This window comes from Bacidia gigantensis (genome assembly GCF_019456465.1).
Source record: "Bacidia gigantensis strain McMullin 20006 chromosome Unknown contig_156, whole genome shotgun sequence".
Lineage (NCBI taxonomy): Eukaryota > Fungi > Ascomycota > Lecanoromycetes > Lecanorales > Ramalinaceae > Bacidia > Bacidia gigantensis.
The window spans coordinates 91,969-114,867 of NW_025408594.1; the positions used below are offsets into that span (position 1 = coordinate 91,969).

The 22,899-nt window shown below is 49.9% G+C and overlaps 9 protein-coding genes across 9 annotated transcripts; 8 read left to right on the plus strand and 1 right to left on the minus strand.

The window, feature by feature from the left end:
- Nucleotides 1–852: 852 nt before the first annotated feature.
- On the plus strand, nucleotides 853–1,410 carry KY384_002332 (uncharacterized protein; the record flags this gene model as incomplete). Its single annotated transcript, XM_044810855.1, has 1 exon — nucleotides 853–1,410. The coding sequence occupies one exon, from the start codon at nucleotides 853–855 to the stop codon at nucleotides 1,408–1,410; it is 558 nt and encodes a 185-aa protein (XP_044671738.1).
- A 4,697-nt stretch (nucleotides 1,411–6,107) lies between these two features.
- On the plus strand, nucleotides 6,108–7,986 carry KY384_002333 (uncharacterized protein; the record flags this gene model as incomplete). Its single annotated transcript, XM_044810856.1, has 2 exons — nucleotides 6,108–6,706; nucleotides 7,505–7,986. Coding segments are annotated over 2 exons (1,081 nt in total), but the record flags the coding sequence as incomplete, so codon positions are not given.
- Nucleotides 7,987–8,981: 995 nt separating this feature from the next.
- Nucleotides 8,982–10,116, plus strand: KY384_002334 (uncharacterized protein; the record flags this gene model as incomplete). The annotated part of the gene is made up of 3 exons (XM_044810857.1): nucleotides 8,982–9,114; nucleotides 9,164–9,468; nucleotides 9,517–10,116. 3 exons carry the CDS (start codon nucleotides 8,982–8,984, stop codon nucleotides 10,114–10,116), a joined length of 1,038 nt encoding a protein of 345 aa, XP_044671740.1.
- Nucleotides 10,117–10,417: 301 nt separating this feature from the next.
- On the plus strand, nucleotides 10,418–12,593 carry SAC6 (Fimbrin, actin-bundling protein; the record flags this gene model as incomplete). The annotated part of the gene is made up of 5 exons (XM_044810858.1): nucleotides 10,418–10,440; nucleotides 10,526–10,736; nucleotides 10,806–11,485; nucleotides 11,533–12,515; nucleotides 12,562–12,593. The coding sequence occupies 5 exons, from the start codon at nucleotides 10,418–10,420 to the stop codon at nucleotides 12,591–12,593; spliced, it is 1,929 nt and encodes a 642-aa protein (XP_044671741.1).
- A 706-nt stretch (nucleotides 12,594–13,299) lies between these two features.
- Nucleotides 13,300–15,524, plus strand: KY384_002336 (uncharacterized protein; the record flags this gene model as incomplete). Its single annotated transcript, XM_044810859.1, has 2 exons — nucleotides 13,300–13,910; nucleotides 13,967–15,524. 2 exons carry the CDS (start codon nucleotides 13,300–13,302, stop codon nucleotides 15,522–15,524), a joined length of 2,169 nt encoding a protein of 722 aa, XP_044671742.1.
- A 930-nt stretch (nucleotides 15,525–16,454) lies between these two features.
- KY384_002337 (uncharacterized protein) lies at nucleotides 16,455–17,023 on the plus strand (the record flags this gene model as incomplete). The annotated part of the gene is made up of 2 exons (XM_044810860.1): nucleotides 16,455–16,500; nucleotides 16,605–17,023. The coding sequence occupies 2 exons, from the start codon at nucleotides 16,455–16,457 to the stop codon at nucleotides 17,021–17,023; spliced, it is 465 nt and encodes a 154-aa protein (XP_044671743.1).
- An 843-nt stretch (nucleotides 17,024–17,866) lies between these two features.
- Nucleotides 17,867–18,565, minus strand: KY384_002338 (uncharacterized protein; the record flags this gene model as incomplete). Its single annotated transcript, XM_044810861.1, has 1 exon — nucleotides 17,867–18,565. One exon carries the CDS (start codon nucleotides 18,563–18,565, stop codon nucleotides 17,867–17,869), a length of 699 nt encoding a protein of 232 aa, XP_044671744.1.
- Nucleotides 18,566–19,294: 729 nt separating this feature from the next.
- On the plus strand, nucleotides 19,295–19,888 carry KY384_002339 (uncharacterized protein; the record flags this gene model as incomplete). Its single annotated transcript, XM_044810862.1, has 1 exon — nucleotides 19,295–19,888. The coding sequence occupies one exon, from the start codon at nucleotides 19,295–19,297 to the stop codon at nucleotides 19,886–19,888; it is 594 nt and encodes a 197-aa protein (XP_044671745.1).
- A 748-nt stretch (nucleotides 19,889–20,636) lies between these two features.
- KY384_002340 (uncharacterized protein) lies at nucleotides 20,637–22,873 on the plus strand (the record flags this gene model as incomplete). The annotated part of the gene is made up of 3 exons (XM_044810863.1): nucleotides 20,637–20,941; nucleotides 20,993–21,862; nucleotides 22,150–22,873. 3 exons carry the CDS (start codon nucleotides 20,637–20,639, stop codon nucleotides 22,871–22,873), a joined length of 1,899 nt encoding a protein of 632 aa, XP_044671746.1.
- Between the last annotated feature and the right edge of the window lie 26 nt (nucleotides 22,874–22,899).

A 22,899-nucleotide genomic window follows, 5' to 3' on the forward strand; every position in this document is an offset into this window, starting at 1 on the left:
TCTCAATGATAGTTATGGAATTGGATATTACGCAATCGTCCAGCTATCGTTACAAGGGACATCCCCAACGGCCCAATCATGACGCAAGTCGCTCATCCAATGGAGAAGGGATACTCACCCCAAAAGGCGTAGGAAGCGTATATCTGGGACAGGGTCCTAACTTCGTTGGCAGTGTACTCTGGCAATCATCATCACGAGCGTGCCCTTGACAAGAATAGAACAAACACCATGAGGCTGAGACGGGCTTGGGTCATTGTCTCACATACTGATGTTGCATTCTCAAACTGGCCCGCCCGTACCAATGTTCAGCTCTCTCGTGCACGACTCTTATCTTCCGCCGACGCCAACTTGGCTCGTCCACCTTGGGATACCTGTGCTGACGCCCACCCGACAATCTGCCTTCTTTGCTTGGCAAGTCTCACAATTAAAGCCCGAGCACAGAAAGAACCTTCTGCAAAGGTCCGGCCGTGGTGTTGTCTCATTCGGCTTGGCCCTGTATTGAGTTATCATAGCCCATTCCAACGTCTTTTCTGTGGGGTGCAGATTGCCTTATCTCATCCCCGACTTGAAGTCGTTCTTGCCGCGATTGGCGACTGGCGATACGCACTGTTCAAACGTTGGTGTTTCTCCCCTAAACGTGCTAATTCAAACCCGTTTTATTCGTGGTGTTTCGCCGCGCGATCTCGGATAAATGAGCCTAAATCCTGCAGTGGTCTTGTTTTGGACCCCTTCACAACATCTCAAGCTTCCTGACAGGCGCTTGAGAGCTTGGTCCCGCGCTCAGTATATATCTACCTCGGGTGGCAATTATGTCTCCGTCCTCTCTTTCCAATCAGCCTATGTTGCAACACAATGCCACCAATCCACATTCTCTTCGCCTGCTTCTCCCTCATCCTCCAAGCTTCGCAGGCACAATTCGTTGTGGGCTCAACCAATCAAGGAGTCGGTAGCGTCAATGGTGCTTCTGCATTTAACACCACCACCAACACCACGGATACCGAAGGCGACAACGACTACAGTGATCCAGTCATTGTAGAGTGCACTGACTACAAACGCAAAGCACTCCCTGAAGCGGATCTCTGCATTTCTGCAGTCCAGAAAATACCGAAAGACGCAGACACGAGAACCTTCACACAACCAGGGGATTTTCCGTTCCACTACGACAACGAAAAGTGCCAGGTCTCAATAGAGCTAGTGACTGACGGTCAAGAGCGGGCGTCATATTTAGACATCGTCCTCACGGTCATGCAAATGGCTGGAGGCTGTCTAAGATCAGAAGCGGACACCGGTCGAATTATGAGGACGGGAGGGGCGTTGAGGGGTATTGGGCAGAATAATCGGATGGTGCTCAAGATTGGGAAACCAGGAGAGATGCCAGATACTCCTGAACTCCCTAGGCAGGGGGCTTGAATGTGACTTCAAACCCACCTGCGACCTCGTGATCCTCAGAAGCAGAATTCGGGCGATACCTCCTTGCATTTCAGCGTGTACATACATCTCGCGAGAACATAATATTATAGCGGCGTGGAGTTTGGCGGATTGGTCAGTACGGGAAGCTACTAGTCATGGGTGTCTAGATGAACATTACAGTCTTTGTAGAAAACATCAAATGGGAGATTGTTTGTCACCTCACACGCAGTGTATTTGCTTTCAATGCTCCATATCGTCAGAGGCGAGGCAATCACACATTCGCTACCCGGCACTCGGAGATATGCCACTGCTCTGAGATCTGGTGCAGAATAAATTTTCCTTCTGTCATCATATTGCCCGAAGAATCATCCACAGGATACATATCACACCTGCATGTCACTCGAATGGTCCATATCACCATTCTCTTCTTCTTCATACGCCACGCTTGACTCGACCAAAACGGGCCTCAGATGTGCAACCAGACGCTGGGTCCATCCAGGTATGGAGAAGAGCATTTGCCCATCGTGCCGAGTTCGATTCTTACGGTACACTAATTCGGGCCCTTGACAACAGAGTGAAGCTCGTTTCAACGTCACAGCCTGCAATTCATTGAACTGCTGCCTAGCGGTGCAACGTAATCACCTTCGCTTGCTTCAGGTTCGGATTCGACTTCGAAACGGTGAGTTCATCGCGAAAGGGTGTCATGGCAATCTGACACGACTCTGACCATGGGCAGAGTCATTAGGAGCAGCCCAGCACTTATGCAGATGCTCCACGCGACATGATTAAGCAAAATGCCAATCAACCCGTTACTACCCACAGGCTAGCTTGAGGCACGTGCTGAAGCTTTCAAGTTGAGCATGTGCTTCGACAACCTGCCAGCGTCAATGGGTTGATGCCAAATGCCCTCAAAGCTAGGATCCGGCAACCTCCGGTGGCCCCAAGTCGTGGAGATTGAAGCTGGCGGCTTAGAGGCTGCCACACCTCCACAATTTATCGGTGGGTCTCTACGCTTTAGGGAACACAATCGAGAATGGGACTTTGTATGCCACGCCATCGAGAATGAAACGCCGAACCAATCAACGTACGGACGAATAATTCTTGAGTTGCATCTGCCAAACATTGACGCAGCAAATGAAAAGCTTAACCTGAACGGTTTCGACAAGCCTGAGTCTATCAATCTTATAGCACAAGGTCGTTACGATCCTTCACGTCCTATCTACAGCGTCAATCAATATGCTTTGAAGAATCGATACTTCTGGCCCTAGGTGTGGATCAAGACCAGGGGATGATTAACAAATCTCAAGAAAGAGAACAGCAAGTTCGAAAGATTTCGTTGGGCTAAGCTACCTGCATAAGGTGTGGCAATCAATTCAAATTTTCGGCCAATCATCTTTGGATGACGGCTCGACCTGCACTGGTTCCCCTCGACACACGATGATGCTACGCTGGATTAGCGGGCTGCAAGGTGTGGCTCGTTGGCAGTCTAGGTCCTGAAGAGAGATGATCTAGCGTCTAGGCTGCACGCCACGTCCAGTTTCTCGCATTTGACTTCTCCCATTCGGGCTGTGGGGAACGGCTCGCATCCTCGTGCTCCCCGCCCATAGGATCCCGGAGGAACTAGGAACGTTGCGTCAACCTGATAGCAAGTGGTTCTTATGTCAGACAAACGTCCGATGCTTAGAAAAAGATGCTTCTTGTCGATCGACTCTCTCAAACCATAGGACGACTTGCCAGGCAGTCACATCGCTTCACACCTTGTAATCTTAGAGGTTTCAAGGTCTGCAGCCTTCGCATGCCGTACAAATACCGAGCGGCGTTGCTGTCGGGCAGCTGCATAGGCCCAGAGTAGGGCTATGATGACAAAACATTCATTCCTGCAGTGGAGGACTTTTCCTTCTTGTGGACCTACAAAGCAACCCTAAGCAACGGCTCATGCTGTACCTCAGCTTACTTAGCCACCTGTGCTTGGTGAAGGAGATCTAGGAAATGATCGGCAATTTGCAGCCTCAAAGTACCAGTCATTCCTCATCTGTTTCAAAAATCACTCAATTCAACGGTTTGCGGAGCATTTGAACGGTGGTACAATGCTGCCTCTCTTCTTTGACAAAGGATAATACATCCTCGCGCTTGTCGGACACGGCGCTTGACTAATGGCGCCTCAAGCTCCCCCAGAGCTTCCCTCCAATGTCATGAATATTACAACTTCTAAAACTGCGGAAGAAACATCGAGATCTTTGCAACTCACACGGCAGCAAGGCCATACGCTCATCGGAGTAACATGTCTTCTCCTGTTCCTATGCATATGTGCAGTCGGTGGCCGCACGGCTTCTCGACGCCTTGTTCGGGCGAGCTTGTTGCTTGATGACTACCTTACTTTTGCTGCTCTTGTAAGCCACCAGGTCGAGATTTCCACGTCGGTGCGAGCTCTGATTGTGGTGAATATCTAGGGACTCTTGATTGCACTCTCGATTCAACAATTCCTCCGTAAGAGCCCTGTTATGTATGAGATAGATTCATGGACTAACGAAGAGGAAGTCTCCCATTATCTCCTTTCCATCGGCGACGCAGGGGTCCCATCTCTAAGTTTGATGCAGACTCTTGGAAGGGTGAGTCACGCTGCCAAGTATTGAAGGGCGTGGAATCTAATAGGTACAGCTTGAAATTGTCTCACAAATCTTATACATCCTCCTCATCACTGCGTGTCGCGCATCCTTGCTCTTTCTCTATCGCCGCATTTTCGGACTGGGATGTCGCTCTTTTCGGACTGCGTGGTACATAATATCATTTATGTCCTTTGGTTTCTGTATCGCCTTACTTGTGAGCCTTGCGTTCCAGTGCCAGCCTGCGCCACTATCCTCCCTGTGGACGCATCCTGAGGAATGTCGTACAAGTGCCGCTGGTCCGGTTGCCATGGGCTTTGTGAATGCTTTCATAGATTTCTTGATCCTGCTGCTTCCGATACGAATGGCTTGGGCACTTCAGATGCCTGTCAAGCGACGACTGGCGGTCTGTGGTATTTTTGGGCTAGGCTTAATGTCTGTTGACTCTTGAGGATGAGAAGCTCCGCTGACTGGTCCTGCAGTGGCGTGGCTGTCAGCATATCCCGCGCTGCTGCTTTCACCTCCACCATTCAGTCTCGTAAGCGCCCAACCCGAGATCCTGATTCCGTTACGCTAATATCCTTCAAGCAACCGGCGGTGTCACATTCGCGCTGTGGAGTACAGCAGAAGCAGCGGTCGCCCTGCTCTGCGCTTGTTTGCCACTACTGCGCCCCGTGTTCAGCGAGGTCTTTACCATGCTGTCGACCCTTACGATCAGCAGGCGGCATTCACAGGATGTGGATGAGCTGGTCAAAAAGGTGGTGCTTGAGGGGCAAATACCGGAGATCACGCCATAGATTGTCCTCTTCAAGGATGGTTCGCCCAGGATCGATAGAGGAAATAGCGGGGGAAGGGAGATGCGCCAGGGTCGAGCCGTACAAGTGTAGAGAACAGGCGCAAGAGATAGTGCTAGAGTCGGAGAAGGCTGCAAATGTCAAGAGTCGACGTTGGAGATGGCCACGCCAAATCTCTGTCGTCAGATCTAAGGCATCCCCCCGGGCTCCGGCCCCTTTTCACCCCCCCACCCAGGACAGTGTTATAAACTGTGCCAGGCCATTCTCTTCATACCACACGCAGCTGGTCTCCGTTCCAACATCAATGCTTGCGGAAAGAACTCTTTCTAAAGACTCTTATTCACTCCGGGAAGACTGATACACAAGTCTATCCATGAGCCATTGTCGCAATCCCCATTCTAGTCAGCAGAAATGACGCACTAAGCAATGCCACCATCTCCTATCACCAACCAAGCTAAGAATTTCGCGCACGCTTTTTCATCGCAGCATATATTTCCCTTGTCTTCTGATCCTTGTTGTTGTGCCATCTCACCTTTCTTGTCGGTGAAGCCCAGCCTACAACTTTTTTGGGCGCATCTGTCAGCTGAATTGAGTTGTGGCACAGTGCAAAGCGATGGGCATGAGAAAGTCGGGCTATACTCTTCTTGTGGGTAGGAGGAGGTGGTGGTTGATGTGATGGTGCAGGTCAGGCGCATAGCCTCGGTGGTGCTGGAGAATTTCGAGCTAAGCTCGTCTCATAGGTAGGAGGAGGTCGACGATGCAGATCAGGTGCACAGTCTCGGTGATGCGGGGATGAGCGTGCAATCTTTGGGTGTCGTATTAAAAGTGATTGAAGTCTGAGGGGTGCAAGAGTAGGAAGGCGGTTAGGTCTCTACATAACCTGGCGTTGTACTTGGAGTAAATGGCCACGGTCAACGCGATGGTGATAGAGGGGCTTAGGCTTGGGAGATATCTACTCATTGATAGGCTATGGACAAGGTATCTCTGGCTGGCGTGTCGTGTTGATAGGACGTCTCATCCGACAAGGGTTGGTGACTCATGGCTACAGAAGACTTTGGTCTCACAATCCGCGACATCCTTGGGTCTGGCCGGCTGTATTCATGCCTTCCACAGGAATTGATGAATTCGAAGAACCCGGCGGGACCACCATACGCGTGAGGTGCTGCCGTGTTGACAGACCTCATCTGACTGAAGAAAACTTAAATTCAACACGGCCTCGCTAATTTAGACTTCGCTGACTTCAGGACTGGCTATAGGTGGCCCACCTACGGAAGAGATTTTGCGAGCTGATACGTTGAAGGTGCAACCCTCCCCACCCTGAATATTCAAGCTGTAGTACTGATTGGGGAACCTCCAAGCAGGAGGAAACCAGACCAGAAGTACAAGTATCAAGGGAAACTGTGCCAGCCAGGGATCACATCCTGTCCAACAGACTGAAAACCAACCAGCTCAAAGATGAAATCATCGACGATCCACTCCTTCGCACCAAGGATCATCTCAAATTCCCAGAACACCAGCCTGTCCGATTTGAGTTCGAGTATGGACATCAAAAGATCCTCGTTGGAGCTGGACGATCCAGAAATAATTGGCCGAGGCGTAAGTATGATGATGTGAGAATCTTCCGAGACCTAGATGTATCTCACAAAGTCACATTCCTGATTCAGGCTACGGAAACTTTCAAGGAGGGTATGAGTCATTTTGTAGCGCAACCATCCCCAGCATTGCCACCTTGGTGTCGTTCTAGACGAGACATCGTCAACCTTAAGCCCAGTTTGATGAGTCTAGTTAATACTTATACGGCTTCGGCAAAAAGGATATCGACGAGAGAGACCCAGAAGCCAGGAGGATACTTTGCAAAAGACACAGATTTGGGGTGTGTCAATTTGCCACGAGTCCCCAGTATGCCGAGCCAAACCCAGTCTGCCCCTATCCAGCACCTACAGAATACTGAAATGAACCTCATTGCGAGCTTTGGATGGAGATATTGAGGGGCAGAGCAAATCAAGTCGAGACCGAAAGGACGCGAGTCCAAAAGGATTCTTACGCCGATGGGTCCTCGAGAGATCTGCAAGGATAATTTGCAATCATCAAAGAGACTAGAACCTTGCTATGCCGGTCAGTTCTGTGATTCATCAGCTAAACTCAAGCCCCGTCTGGCTCGAGGTTCTCATGAATCAACCATTGGAGCAAATCGAGGTGGAGGCACTCGACTCCAGAAGAAAAAAGTCGTCACCATGCTCCCACTTCCGAAGTCGACCGAAATAATTCGAAACCTATTGTTTTCACTCTTGCGAGGATGGTGTGTCGCATCAGCAGCTCTGTGTCAAGAACTTTGGGTTGTGGTGTGACTCGGATCGTGAACCCGATACGAGGTGACCAACGGTCCCGAATATATCCGTCATCTTGTGGTGGTGGTAGCAGGCTCTGAATGCGGCCATAAATAGGGCCCATGAAGTCCTCTTGCTTCATTCTTCCACATTTCTTCACAACTTCTTTCATCATCTCAGACATTAAATCCTTAATTGATCAAATTATCCCCTCACTCAAGGAATCATGAAGGCATCAATCGTGCAGGTGAGAACTCCTTCGAGGTTCATTAGCAATTGATTTCTCACCCTGACGTTTCTCCTTTCTAACGACATACCCATGCATCTCATTAACGTGCTGCTGACCTTGCTATCGAACAGCTTCTATCAGCCGTCTTAGTAGCAGCATCAACTGCGAATGCCGTTCCCGCCCCGGCTGCCACTCCAGCGCCAGAAGGTCGTATACTTGTTTTCACTCTTGTCGAGTGTATCAATGCCGCTGAACCTGGCGTCCAATTCAAGACGATTGATCTTGAGAAGGGTGTTTGCAAACCCATTAGTCCAGCTTTCACCGCCTTCAAGGCAGCGGTGGACTATCCTTGTCCTGCCGGCAAAAAGCCGTCTGTCACTGCATTTTCAGGAGACGATTGCACCGGCGGCCGGGCTGTTATAGATACATTTACTGCTGATGGAGGAGCGGGCGCCGCATGCGAGAATATCTTACTTGATACATCAGGTACTGGCCTCCCAAAAGCCGGGGGAGAAGCGCACGATTCGATTGCCTTGGCTGAGCTGCGTTCGAAAGGATGGATCTATGCTAGAAATGGTCCCGTACCTATTGCTACGAGCAGATGGATTCACTCTAGGAAGTAAACGAAGTCGAGGTCGCTTTGCGCGTTTGATCTTAAAGATGCGAGGGTGGAGGCAGGGCGGAGAATAAACGGGGTTGAGCTCGTCCATCATTCATTCATTCATTGACAAAGCTTCAATTTGGGCCCAGTAAAACAATCTTCAGCCATAGTCCGTCCCGCATGCCCGTCGTATGTTCTGTTCTCATAACTGCAATGCTTTTGGGTAGAGATGGATAGACCCATAGAAGTAAATGGGCGATGGAAGGCCAGTCTACCTTATGTATCAAGCGAGGGTTGGTTGGTTAGTCGGACGCTAAAATTCTACCGCCTTATCTCTAGGGGCTATTATAAGATGGGGCGCCTTGAAGCTCGCCCTATAAGCTGGTCTTTACGCCTAAGCGCAGCCCCTTATCTCAATCTATGGAGGTTGGCGGCGCCACCTCTAGACTAACTAATATTGCAGAACGGCTCGGGTTTAAGATCTTAAGTCCTTGGCGCGGCCACGGTTCTTTCACCTTTTCCCATTTCCTGGCATTCGCAACACATCAACTTCATCCAATATGAAAGATGGGTTGACCGCAATGTCGCTTTGGCGAGCACGTCCATACCAATCTCTCTGAAGAGATACCTACCATCCACGAATATGACGAAACTGGAGGTCGCCGCATCTGTATATCTATGATGCGTTTACAATCCTTGCAAGTCCCGCGATGACACGCGTGCCTTCTGCAGACGCACTTGAATCCTCTTTACAGGACCGATTCTACACTCTGGCTTTACATGCATTGTGTATTGAGCGTTGACGGTGCCTTTCTTTAGTCTGCTTCATCCTCTGTGATGACGTACCGCATCAGCCAATCAGTGCGATTGCATTACATCTCTACGCCGTCATTATTGCCAAAGTCTACGATCCTCTTTTTCGCGAGAACTTCTACTACCTTGCCAGTGCCTCATTCTCATCTACTGCATTCACGTCGTTCATACTCCTCGTTCCGAGATTCAACCCCTACCGAAGCAATGGAAGCAATCAAGCAGACGGTGGCTCAGAATATGGGCTTCGGCGACAAAGCTCATACCCTTGTCCCTGAATCGCAGCAGTTTGCACTCGAACAAACGCCCGACCTCTCTGGCAAAGTCGCGGTAGTGACAGGTCAGTCCACTTCAAATGTCGATCTGAATGATCGCTGACCTTCAAAAAGGAGGCTCTGAGGGTATTGGCTACGGTGCAACTCATACACTGCTCACTCATAATATCGCCAAGGTCTTCATCCTATCTGTCTCGAAAGATGTCATTGACGGGGCTGTCGACGCTATCAAGCAAGAGATGGGGGAAGCCGCGGCCAAAAAGGTCGTCTGGTTACAATGCGACATGAGCAACTGGTCTCAGGTGGTAGAAACCGGCAATATCATCCAGAAACAGACGGACAGACTAGATATCTTGATCAATAATGCAGCAAGAGGCATCATGTCATACCAAGTGACTGACTATGGGGTCGATCGCCATGTATGTACGTCTAAATCTTGACATTCATATTGCTAATAGCGGTCGCAGATGGCAGTCAATCACATGGGGCATGTCATTTTGACCTCGCATCTCCTTGGTCTCCTGAAGTCGACGGCGAGGAAAGGAGACACAGTCCGGATAGCCAACCAGGCGTCAAATGCTCACCAAGCCGCACCCGGCGATACAAAGTTTGCCTCTCTGGACGAACTCAATCAAGACCTTGGACCAAACGGGCAATACGGTCGATCCAAACTAGCCAGCATTCTCTATTCCCGCTACCTAGCAAGGCATCTTACGAAGGAGCACCCGAATATCTTGGTCAATGCAACACATCCCGGGTTTGTAGACACGAAGATGAGCACACAAGACATCCATGAGCCGTATCCGCTGGGTGGGTACGCCATGTCAGTTGGGATGGCACCGTTGAAGAAGAATATCATGCAAGGGGCTGTTTCTATTGTGTTTGCTGCAACGGCGACCAAGGAGAGCGGCCAGTACATTTGCCCGCCAGCGGTACCGGAGAGTGGGAATAGCTTGGCGCAGGACGAGCAATTGGGGGAGCAGTTGATGAAGCTCACTATCGATGTCATTAAGGAGAAGACGTATAAGGACTCGGTGGAAAAAGGATGTCCATTCCAAGCATATTGATGTAAAGTGGCCTGAGTGGCTTGAAATGAATGTACATGTAGCGCACTTGTGACCTAGCATATGACATTAACGTACCTTGAATCGATTCCCTGATTTGCCATAGGAAACCAGAGATCGTCGCTTACACCTTGATCTCACTTTCTCCATTGAGGCGATTTTTCGTCAGCTTGCGTACGTGTGGCTGAGCAACCAGGCACCCAAATTCTCGGCGGGTACAAATTTTGTCACTCCCGCGCGTTCGCAACCAAAATCATCCCCGCCCCCACCATCACTTCATCTTGCATTAGTTACAGACTACAGGATGAATGTTATAAAACTACAAAGGTATGAATATGTCCCAAGTACGAGCCGACAAGCTCTCAGTAGCTGCACTCCCCCAACGCCAATTGCTGACATGAACCTCTCGCAGAAAGTATCCTCAATTCCAGCAGCAAGACATCTTCGGCTTGCAGGATGCATTTCGCAAGCTAGACGTCGATGACAAAGGATACATTGATGAGGCTACGGTCATAAAGGCTACACAAAGCTCGGAACGACAGCCATACGATGTCGTCCGGCAGGCACTTAAAGAGGTGGAATTAGACAGCTCAAGAAGGGTTGAATTAGATGATTATGTCGACGTATGTGATGCCCCGATCATCTTCATGTTGCATACATTGAATGATCAACGCTGACGACACTTCATGCAGCTCATCTCCAAAGTCCGCCAACCCTCCTCCGCGCAACAGCCTCAAGCCGGCCTTGCACCTTCAAAAGTTGGCCCCCCAACAGTACCAGGGCACAAGCCAACAGGTAGTCTGTCGGGCAAAATTCAGATGCAAGGCAAATCATCCAATACAACGCACACCATAAATGAAGATGAGCGAACAGAATTTACAAGACACATCAATGCCGTTCTGGCGGGCGATCCAGACATTGGCCACAAGCTCCCATTCCCCACCGATACCTTCCAGATGTTTGACGAGTGCAAAGATGGCTTGGTACTTGCAAAACTCATCAACGACAGCGTACCTGACACTATCGACGAGCGAGTGCTCAATCGGCCAGGAAAGAAGATCAAAACGTTGAATGCCTTTCATATGACTGAAAATAACAACATCGTCATCAATTCAGCGAAGGGTATCGGATGCTCGGTGGTCAATATAGGTAGCGGTGACATTATGGAAGTCCGGGAACATCTCATACTTGGCTTGATATGGCAGGTCATTCGACGAGGATTGCTGGGCAAGATTGACATCAAATTACATCCGGAGCTCTATCGGCTTCTGGAAGATGATGAAACACTGGAGCAATTCTTGAGGTTGCCTCCAGAGCAAATTTTACTGCGATGGTTCAACTATCATCTCAAGAATGCCAAATGGGACAAGAGGTACGGGGCCGAGGACTTGTGAAGTACCATTGCTAACGTTGAAGCAGAGTATCGAACTTTTCGGGTGACGTGAAAGAAGGCGATAATTATACGGTACTCCTCAATCAGCTCGCCCCAGAAACTTGCTCCCGACAACCTCTGCAGACACACGACCTCCTCAATCGAGCAGAGCAAGTACTTCAGAACGCTGAGAAGCTGGACTGCCGCAAATTCCTTACTCCCACATCTCTCGTCGCCGGAAATCCTAAGCTCAACCTCGCTTTCGTTGCCAACCTCTTTAACACCCACCCTGGCCTAGACCCGATCACGGAAGAGGAGAAGGCACAAGTTGATGATTTCGACGCTGAAGGGGAACGCGAAGCACGCGTCTTCACTCTATGGCTGAATAGTCTTGACGTCCAACCAAACGTACAAAGCTTTTACGATGACCTGCGTGACGGGTGGGTTCTGCTTCAAGCCTACGATAAAGTAGTCAAGGGTTCGGTCAATTGGAAACACGTGAATAAGCCTCCGCCATCTGGAGGGCAAATTATGCGGTTCAAAGCAATGGAGAACACCAACTACGCGATCGAGCTGGGCAAGCAGATGAGATTCTCGCTTGTAGGTGTTCAGGGGGCCGACATCACGGATGGCCAGCGGACGCTCACACTTGGCCTCGTCTGGCAGCTCATGCGACGAGACATCAGCGAAACACTTTCAGCGCTCGCCCATCGTCTCGGCAAAAGCGAAATATCAGACAACGAGATGATTAAATGGGCAAACGACAAGGCACGAGCCGGTGGAAAGAGCTCCAGCATTCGTAGCTTCAAGGATCAAGCGATTGGAAGCGGCGTATTTTTGCTAGATGTTCTCAATGGCATGAAGAGCAGCTATGTTGACTACGACTTGGTCACGTCTGGACGCTCCGAGGAAGAGTCATACATGAATGCGAAACTGGCCATTTCGATTGCGAGGAAGATGGGAGCGACGATTTGGCTTGTTCCGGAGGATATTTGTCAGGTCAGGACGAGACTGGTTGTGACATTCATTGGTAAGTGTTCCTAGCCGCCATTGCAATGATACTGACTGAGAGACAGGTTCTTTGATGGCAACAGCTGAGAAGATGTGAAGAGGCAAAGTATGACAGGACGAAGACATGAGCGAGGTCGTGACGATTGTAAGTTAGCGTGCAGGACGAACATGAAGCTATGGGGTATACGGCTTTCCTGAGCTCAATGAAAGGAACGATGGACTACAAATTCTCGCCCATTGTGATTTGTTGGACATTGTTCTTCACTTTCCTTTGCTAAATCGGGTTTTAGGAGCACGGATTTGAACCGGTGGAAAAATGATTCTCGCTGACATTCACAGGACAGCGCCACTCGTGAGGCTGATCTGAAAGGATGAAACGGCTGGGAAGGATCATTCCTGGTCCTGGCTGCAATTAGATTCTGCAGTAGCTTCATGCTGGCCCTGGCGAAGTTAAATTGGCGCCGCGAAGACGCACGAATTTGTTCGCATTGTACAGGTGCATTCAGCCTTCAAATCCAACACATAGCGGGTAGAGACTTGCGAGCTAATACACCCCCAGGGAACAATTTCACCAGATATCAATATCGTCTCTACTCATCAAAACATCTCCATGTGAGCCTGTCAAGAAAAAGCGACTAGCGCCAGACTAGCAGAATCCTTCATCCTTCGCGTACCTTTCTCAGCCTCCCTCGCTCCCACTTAGTGACACGCAAAGTTTTGAGGATGTACAGAGTAGACTTCGTTTCGCCTCTTTCTCCCTCCTGCCATACCGACTCAGGTTTACTCTCGACAGGCTTATACCAATGGCAACTGCGCCACAGAGCCCCGAAGATACTCGCCTGTTGTCTGCGTCGGAGCTGCCAGTGGACTCAGTACTACACCAAAGACGCGCAGATAGCCCTGATAGAGATATTCGGCGGATGGTCTCATTCAGATCTTCGATTGGATCTCTTGAGCTGAAAACGCCGACTGACCCTCCGAACCAGTATATGCCACATCCTACACCAGAGAAGCACGGATACGACATGCCCTTTGATAAGGGCCCAATCCACCATTCCCAGCCATATTCTTTCAGACTCAAGCTTGATCAAAGCATCTATAGATGGTGGTTAGCGGAGCTCCTCTGCTATCTTGGCAGCTTGATATCTCTCATCATTATCATCGTCATCCTGAGACGCTACGATGGGCGTCCACAACCAAATTGGCCGCATAATATCACACTCAACTCCGTCATATCCTGGTTCACCACGCTATTCAAAGCCAACTTGCTTGTTCCTATTACTGCTTGTCTCAGCCAAGCAAGTTGGATCCATTTTCGTTCAAAGTCTCACGCTTTGACGGACATGGTAGTTTACGATGCCGCAAGCCGTGGACCGTTGGGCTCTTTGTTGCTGCTGTGGAGTTTTCGTGCTCAGTGAGTATATCGTATCGTCTTGAGCGCTACGGGGCAACTAATGGCTTGATATCAAGATATGTCGCTAGTATAGGTGCCCTCATTACAGTCTTAGCGCTTGGCATCGATCCAATTATTCAACAAACCATATCAATCAAGACTCGTGAAGTCAATGTTACGACGCCTGCACATATTGGTCGCGCGCAGAGCTTCCTAAGTTACGATGATTCTCCTTCCAAAGTCTTTGATCCCTATAACGGCGCTGAAGTAATGACTTTACCTTTATCCGACATGCTGGGTGCCATGTTTGCAGGCATGTTTGCAGTCGGTCCTGACACCAACGGGTCATTCTTTCAAGTAGACGCTGCATGCTCAACAGGCAATTGCACGTACCCAGCCTTTCAAACGCTTGCAGTATGCTCCTCCTGCGATGATATCACCAGCCAATTGAGTCATAATTGCTCGTTGACAAGGCCGAAGGATCCTACAGATGATGACTCCCAAGATAATGGAGGAACAGGAGAAGGAGAAGAAGATGACTCAGACCCAAATAACAGGAAGCAAAAAAGAGAAAGAAATGGTGACGGCTCAATGTCTGTACCTGAAGCGTACTGCTCGCATGGATTACCGAACGGTTTCAAATTAAATAAGACTTCCAACGACAGTGAACTAGGCGAGGTAGCTTCGAGTTGTGCTAGAAAGCCAGTTGGGAATGTGAACTTGGGCCACACTATCTTGAATTTCACCAGGATCTGGTCTGGAGGCCCTAGCAATGGTCAATCTCTGGTAGACAATGTGACTGCTACGCAGTGCTTCCTTCATTGGTGTGTGAACACAATTGAAGCATCGGTGCGCAATGGGCAACTACTGGAGATTCAACGGGACACATGGCATGATAACACTACTCAATGGTGGAATGGGACTGCCGGAGGTCTTCAGAATGATCTTGGAGACGCGTTTTACGACTTTCAAAATCAGTCAACAGCTCGCACCGACTTAAGGCCGCCTGCCATGGAGCCTAATACAAGTGCATCGAGTTTTCCAGTCGCCTGGTTTGCTCACAGAGGCGTATCTGACTGGTTGAGCCAGAAAATGACTCTTTCCACAAGCTTGGCTGTCTATAATGGAGGATTTAACCTTGATGCCTCGATTCCGAGAGACACCCCAAACAGGGAGATGATCAGGCTTCTTCGAGACGCAAATATGACCTTGACATTCGCCAACATAGCCAAGAGTATGACTCGCAACATCCGCAGCGCGTCCTCGGACCTTCAGAGGTCGGGCATGAACGCGTCGATTTGGGCGGTTCCTGATATCAGCCCTGCCGGAGGAACAGCGACTTCGGCGGATGTTTATGTTGCTGTGCGATGGGGATGGCTATCATTTCCCATCGTACTTCTGCTACTGACAATTATATTCTTTACATTGACGGTTCTGGGTACAATCAGGAATAAGCTAGCTGTCTGGAAATCTTCGCCGCTACCATTGATGTTCAATCGACTTCAGGAGCCGGTGACTAACGAAGCGGAACCACTCATGACTAACAAGGTTAGGGAGATGGAGAAGGTAGCGAGTCAGATGGACGTGAGGCTTCAAGAGAGTGATGCGGGCTTGAGACTGGCTCGATGGGAATAAGGATTTAGCCGTCAACCCAGTTCAGAAAACCAAAACATGCGGCAGTACGCGATCTCGACGAGTGGCTTGGATAACTAGAGATCATACTTTTCCCAAGAGACGTGGCTCATCGCTTGGAAGAATTCTCTCCGATGTGCTATTCAAGGCATGTGTGGCTTGCGCGAATGTATCACTCGCGACAAGCCTATGCATGAAGACAAGGACCCTTACAGAAGACACCCTGATGGCTGCTTTATCTCTCAATCTCCGGCGTGCTCGCTTTCGCCTTCAGAATGCTACATCCTCACTCCTCATCTGCGCACAGTCATCATGCTTTCCTGGTATCTGCTTCTCGCATGGTACTTCCTGTCCTGCTCATATGGGGTGAGGGCATCGGGGCCGTCCAACGCAAGTTCGATCCGGATTGCCGCACAGCTAGATTGCTTTTCAAAGGTCATCAAGCGCGAGGATACTAACAGGTGAGCTCAGCTATTTCAATCTGCAGCTCCCACTAAGGGCCTTGGCAATTGACGCAAGTGGCAAGACCACATTTCATCATCCATGATACAGTAATTCGTACCCCCAGCGGCCAAATTGTCACTCTCGAGCTCGAAATCTGTGAAGATGTCGCTTCGCAGCCGATCCCGGTCGTCGCGAGAAACCGGTTGGCGCTCAGATCGATGAATGCCGTGGGACAGGTACCAGACCAAGATCGTAGTATTGGCGGGTCAGTTGTGAGAGTCCATCCTTACTTCACTTTCGTCAGCCAAGAAGGATGCATGACGTACAAGTATGCATTTTATGGTTTCAGGGCTTTGGGCATTTGGATGCTCCAAAATCAATTCACTAGGGAGGTCGTAGCTCGAGTGTATGAAACTCGCCCTGGAAGCTCGACTGGCTTGCTGTGTGGGACTGTGCATTTTGGCAAGCTGCCGGCAGGCTCCGATGCTGATGGAACACCGCTTTCAAGCGATAGTATATCTCAGCAAAACAGCAGGTCAGCCTATTCTTATTACGTACCGCTCAAAGGGAAGACACTTCGTTCGTAGGAAAGCACTTACCCTGTGAGCAGTGATTCCACATCAACAACGGCCCTCTCAGCACGCGAATACTACGCCATCGAACGCACACCTTCATACGTAACCATCGGCCTCTCCATCAATGTAGACCCCGCTTCCCCTCCCCTCACTATCATGAATACCCCCGGCGCCGTCATGATAACCATGAACTACGCGTATAACCACCGTCGTCTCCAGAAGGTCAACTCGCCCCGGCAAGCCTTCGATTTCGGCAACGTTAATGTCAACATCTTACCAAGTCCGTTTACGAGCGATAGTATGACGTATGAAGAGGCATTTCATGCTGTGAGGGGAGCGTGGGAGTGGACGGCAGATCGGAGATGGGGGAGAGGGTTCAAGGCCAGTGTTGTTCGTGGGAGGACGCCAGAGAGGCAGGGAGTATCTGTTGGAGGCGTGGTATTTGTGCCTGTTGCTGGTGAGGAAGGGGTGGAGGCTCTGTAGGGATTCGGCTTTCTGAGGCGGGGTGGATTGGTGGGTTGGTGGTGGATCAGGCGCGAAGATGATGACGATGATGATGGTTGAGCATGCAATGAAGCTGGTGGCAGGCCTTCACGAAATATAGGCACGTCAGTAGGTAATTGTATGAATACGAAGGATCATTTACTAGACCAGCTCATGTTGGGTCCGTTATTTGCTTACGTCACTAGCGTGCCCTATTGAGCAATCTAGATTGAACGACACCAACTCGCGAACGCTGACATTTCAGTACCGGCATCGAAAGGCACGAGGGGAAGTTCGAATGCATTATTTACATGTGCAGCAAGACGGTGCAGGCTCAATGAAACGCTTTTAAGACTCCGAACAGCCAAGTCAATGACATAGCCACAGAAAGGACAGCCTTTGGCTAAGATGTGTACACCAAGGCAGACGTCACGACCAAGGAAATAACACAAGCATGACCCATCCATTTATTGACTTGATTGAAGAGAATACGCAATCAAGTCTCCTCTTTGAGCCTTCAACGATGACAGAGGTGAGCCTGATGCCATGAATGGCAAAGCTGAAACGACACCGTTCTCATAATCTCGCAAGACCTTCTGACTTGTCTCATAGTCCTCATGATCAGTACCTGCACACATTTCTCATTAACCCTAACGCACTTCAGCATTCAAGCAGAAGAAGTGGCATACCGACACATATCTCTAAAACCTTCAATGCTCGCTTTTGCCACGCGACAGCAGCCTCGAAATGTCCAGCTTTGGCATTGAGTGCGGCGAGGCCAAGACATCGAGCATCAGCTTTGAAGCAAAGCCATCGAACGACCATCACAGTAATCATGAAAACTCACGGATCAAACCTATATATGTCGTTGATACCCTCCGCCTTCAGCAGCTCTTCCATGACATTCAACACACGAAGAAGCTCCCTCTTGTCGAAGCCTGGGACTACATCAAGAATCTGTGCAGGAACGTTCAAATACATCGACAAAGCTTGCTCGATCTCAGCGAGCTGCTTCCGCCGCTCATCACTTTTACGACCAAAGGTCGTCGTTGCATCACACGCTTTACAGCCACAGATGAAGTTCTGGACGCTCAAATCCTCGGCGCGCTCCTCGCGTGTGCGACACATCGCCTTGTAGCAAATTTCGATTTCCTCACCCGCCGCAATATTTCGCACTGCCGAAACCGTGAAGAGCCCGACACGGTCGTTCCAGCAGCAATGAGCATTAGGAAGACAAGAATGATTGATTTTGGACGCTTTGGGGAAAATGCCGCTGGTGTTTCCTTGCGCGAAGGCATTGGTGTCAAAGATCCTGAGTACTCCAATCTTTACTTCGGGAGCCAAGTCAGGGAAAACACTATCGCCTAATTCCACCAATGCTTTTATCGTGTCCATATCTCGAGCCGTGTTGTCTCCGATGTGAAGACTGAGGTATGTCGCTTGTTGCTCGAAGTCTAAGGAGAGGAAGCCGTGGAGGATTCCGGCTGCTGGCGAAGGGATCAAGTCTGGGCGATTTGGCAGTGATTCAAGCGGAACAGTCATCAAGGGCTCCTCGGAGATGATTCTGGTACCTCTCCTGATGCTTCCTCGTGCGATGACGCTTAGGCCTTTCCTGGGATCTGCTTGACCTCATGGAGGTCATCTGCGATTTGGATAGGCATCTGAAGACGCACAGGGACATGAAAGGTCTGCAATGCGAGGGATTACGTTGGTGAAGATAGAAGAGAGTACAGAGAAGAAACAACGGTTCTTGAGAAGGAAGGGCTTTCGTCTTGCCTAGCAAAACATTGTTTGCTCATCTGGAGACCTGCAGGACAGTCTGCTGGAAGCCGTGGCCACAACATCATAACCCACATACTTTACACCTGCCTTACCTATACCAACAATGTATCACCAGTCATGCAGACCATATCATCTCGGTCATGTACTCTTTCTGGAGAACGTTGTCGGAATGAAGTACTGAACAGGGTCTCCCAGCCAAAGGTAGCCTCACGCAAGAGTACATCGTCTTCGGCCTGCAGCAAAACCTGTTGTCAAAGTCGGACACTGGAACTGAATCAATCGATTCTTGACACGATGATAGACTAATTATGCGCGCCTCAGTCTCGGCCCTCAATATCTATTTCCGCCGCATGAACCGCCGGTCTCATTTATGACTTGCAATTGTCGCTAAATGTCTCGAATCGGCAGACTTTCGAGAACGACTTTCTTAAAACCAATTTGGTTACTCTCCTCATCGACACTGCAGCTTCTTGACCCACATCTCGCATGATGTTCTCTAACCAGGCATCCTTTTACTGGATATCGACCAACCTTTGCGCACTCCTCGCCACGGCCTTGATGCTACCACCAAATGAAGACTTGACATTACCTACCATGACTAATAACATTGAAATCATAAATGGCACCATTCCGAGTATCAATACTACCAATCACGACGGTGGAGTCCCCGTTCGGAATCAGCCAATCCTCGTCCTAGAACCCTACTTCGATCGCTACCCTCGCAACCTCCCCTTAGTCCTTCAATCAAACCTTTTCAACATACTTGCAGAACAACTCGTGCATCAAGGAAATGATCTCGATCGGACTAGACTGCGGATCTTACCTGGGGTTGGTAGTCTAGCCATTGGACCGGCGAACGATGCGCCGCCGTACATCAGTAGCCAGGCTGCTGCAGACGTAATCATGACGCTTGAGTTTTGGATTGGGAACGGCATTGACAGGTGCAAGACGCTGACATTCTACGTCACCGAGAAAAACTTTGGGCATAGATTGGCGAAGGGAGGGCTCTATCATGTCCCTGCTGATGTCAGCGTGATTGGAAGCGAGGGTGGGGTGGAGCATGCGAATGAAACTGTTCTCTAGGTCAGGCCAGAGGCGAACGCATGTCTAAGCACAGAACTCAGCATTCCACTGCCATCAAGCATGCAGCACGGCATCATCACTCGAAGAATCATGGAATCACAAAACAACAAGATACGGAATAATGTGGAGGCTATGCCAAGGCAGACAATAACCATTCTAAACTCATCATGAGTCTGCCTTACATGCGGTTTCAGATCGTCTCACATCACTGGCTCTGGACTTCTACAGCGCCGACAGGTGGTGGCTTGGTCATACGTCGGGTCTCGATTGGTCGCGTTTGGGTCTTCTTGCGCAAGAGACAGGCGAACGTACCGAACCTTACTGCGCGATTGCCAGCCTTACACAGAGGGTTGCCGATGGGGCTATGCTATGACGCCCCACTGTGTGTCCTAATGTTGCCCTTGAGCTGGAATACCGGTCGAATAAACTTATGGAGGCGAAACGTATGAAATGGTGGTTGTCGAGAAATATACGAATGTCAGAGGTAATGGAGAGGGTTTATGTCGACCTACGTCGAACTACGGCCCAATTTTGGGCCTCGATATCAACCAAACGGGCTCACAGTACGGAAACCTACGACGCAAACGAGGACTCAAAGAACGACTTTGAGTATCCCAAGACTCCCGCGAAAACGTCGAAAAGATGCTGGTGGCAGATACTACCAGATGGTTGTCGAACGGGGGTAATTTACAGCTGCTCGATCGCCTTCACTGTCCTCCTCGCCAATCTCTGCGTCTTTATCTGGGCCATGTCAAAATACAAGACCGTTGGTGGCTCCAAGACGCTCTTCCGGGGTGGATGCAAAGATGCAAAGAGCGGCAACGCCGTGGTGCAGATCGGAATCAATGTTCTAAGTACATTGATTCTGGGAGCAAGCAATTACTGTATGCACTGCCTTGCCGCTCCGAATAGGGAAGAAGTCGACCGTGCCCATGCGAGGAAGAAGTTTCTGCATATTGGGATACCGGCGTTGAGGAACTTGAAGTGGATTAGTCGGTATCGGGCTATCGTTTGGGTTATTCTAGGTATTACTGCGCTACCAATACATTTCTTGTAAGTCGTGTCACTGTGTCTCCCAGAAACCTTTGCTGACTTCCACTACAGATACAATTCCGTCCTCATCTTGACGACGCAAGCGAATAAGTACCAGGTCATGGCAGGGCCTGAAAACCTTCTAGAACCCGAATTCAACGCCACTAATTTCTATGGAACGGGAAATCACACCCATCTTAGGGAGAAAGCCTACGAAGTTAGACATCGCATCAGCTCTGGCGAGTTTCAGCAAATGGAAGCCAAAGACTGCATCGACAATTATGTCCAACAGTATGTCTCCAAATGGGGAGACTTGATGGTGATTCAGGATGGAGACCTCGCCGGTGAGGACGGCCTCGGTCAAATTTGGGATGGGAAAAAGATACCTTACGATCACAATGCTCTCGTGGTAGTTGAGTCCGACGAACAAGACTTTCCTGACAACGGTACCTATCTGCTCCCTCACGGGTCGACGCTCTACGTTGACTACGACTACCAAGCAGACTACCAAGCAAGTAACATTGTTGAAGATGATCAATGGACCGCCCTGGCTCATGGCGGTCTTGATTTCTTGGAGTACAATTACCCTGGGAGGACGAACGTCACTCTGTTGAGAAATTTCCCCTTGACAGCGGATCCACGCATGTTTCCTACGGCCTACTGGCAATGCCTAGGTCTGATTGACTACGAGTCATCCGCTTCAAGTGACTGTAATCGCACCACATTAGCGACCATCTTGAACGGCGTTGATAAATGGAAACCATTCGGACATGAAGTGAAACACTGCTGGAGCGAGATAGTCGAGGAGGAATGCTCGCTAACCTTGAACGTGGGTATATGCATGGCAGTCATCGCATGCAACTTCGTGGAAGCATGTTGCATGTGCTTGACACTGCTTTGGATCAGAAGACCAGGTTTAATGACGATAGGAGACGCCATCGAGTCGTATCTCAATTGCGCGGACTCCCACACAGCTGGATTGTGCACTTTTCCAGCAGATCGACTTCGCGAGATCTGGAGCTTAGAGAAAGTCGCACATGCTTGGCCGGTCTTTGGTGCTCAATGGAAATCAGTAGCACGCGAGCAAGTGACGCGACCATGGCGACCTAGAGTTAGGAGGTGGTGGAGCACTGTCAGTCCAATGCGGCTACACACCTTCCTTCTGTAAGCTCTATCACTCTGAAGTTTCTTGCTTCCCAGTACTATGAATCTAATCTACTTCTGTATAGATTGTTCCTCGGGCTCACAATGTCCGCCGTATCCCTGGGCGTCATACAAGAGAAGGACGGGCAATTCCAGATCGGCATCGGCACTCAAGCCGGGAAGAACAACATCGCGAACAAGCAGACACTGGTCAGCGCCGTACTTCTCGCCAATTTCCCTCAGATATTCTCCTCCTACATTTTCATCGGCTTCAACTACATCCTCACCAGCATGTTTGCCGGGAGGGAATGGATCAGCTATTCTCAGCGCAGAAAGCCCCTCCGCGTCACAAACCCCAAGGGGCAACAATCTAGCACCTACTACCTCCAACTCCCATACCGCTTCTCTATCCCTCTACTGGCGATCTCAGGTTTGATCAGCTGGCTCACGTCCCAGGTATTGTTCGTTGTGCGAGTACAGATCCGAGACAGCTCCGGCGTGAACCAGCCGGATGACTTCATCCTGGCGTGTGGCTATTCTCCAGGCGCGATCGTTATAACGATTCTCGTTGGTACTGTACTTGGTCTTGCCGTCTTGGTCATCGGCTTGAAAAAGTTGCCGGATACGATGCCTCTTGCAGGGACGAATAGCGCGGCCATTGCAGCCGCCTGTCACGCCTTGCATGGAGATGAAGACAGTGCGCTTAAGCCTGTCAAGTGGGGTGTTGTGAGCGATGATGGAGATTTTGGGCACTGCTCGTTCAGTGCTGGACCTGTCGAGCCTCTAGTCGCTGGACGACTGTATCGTTGAGATGCCAATCGGTCATTTCATCTTGA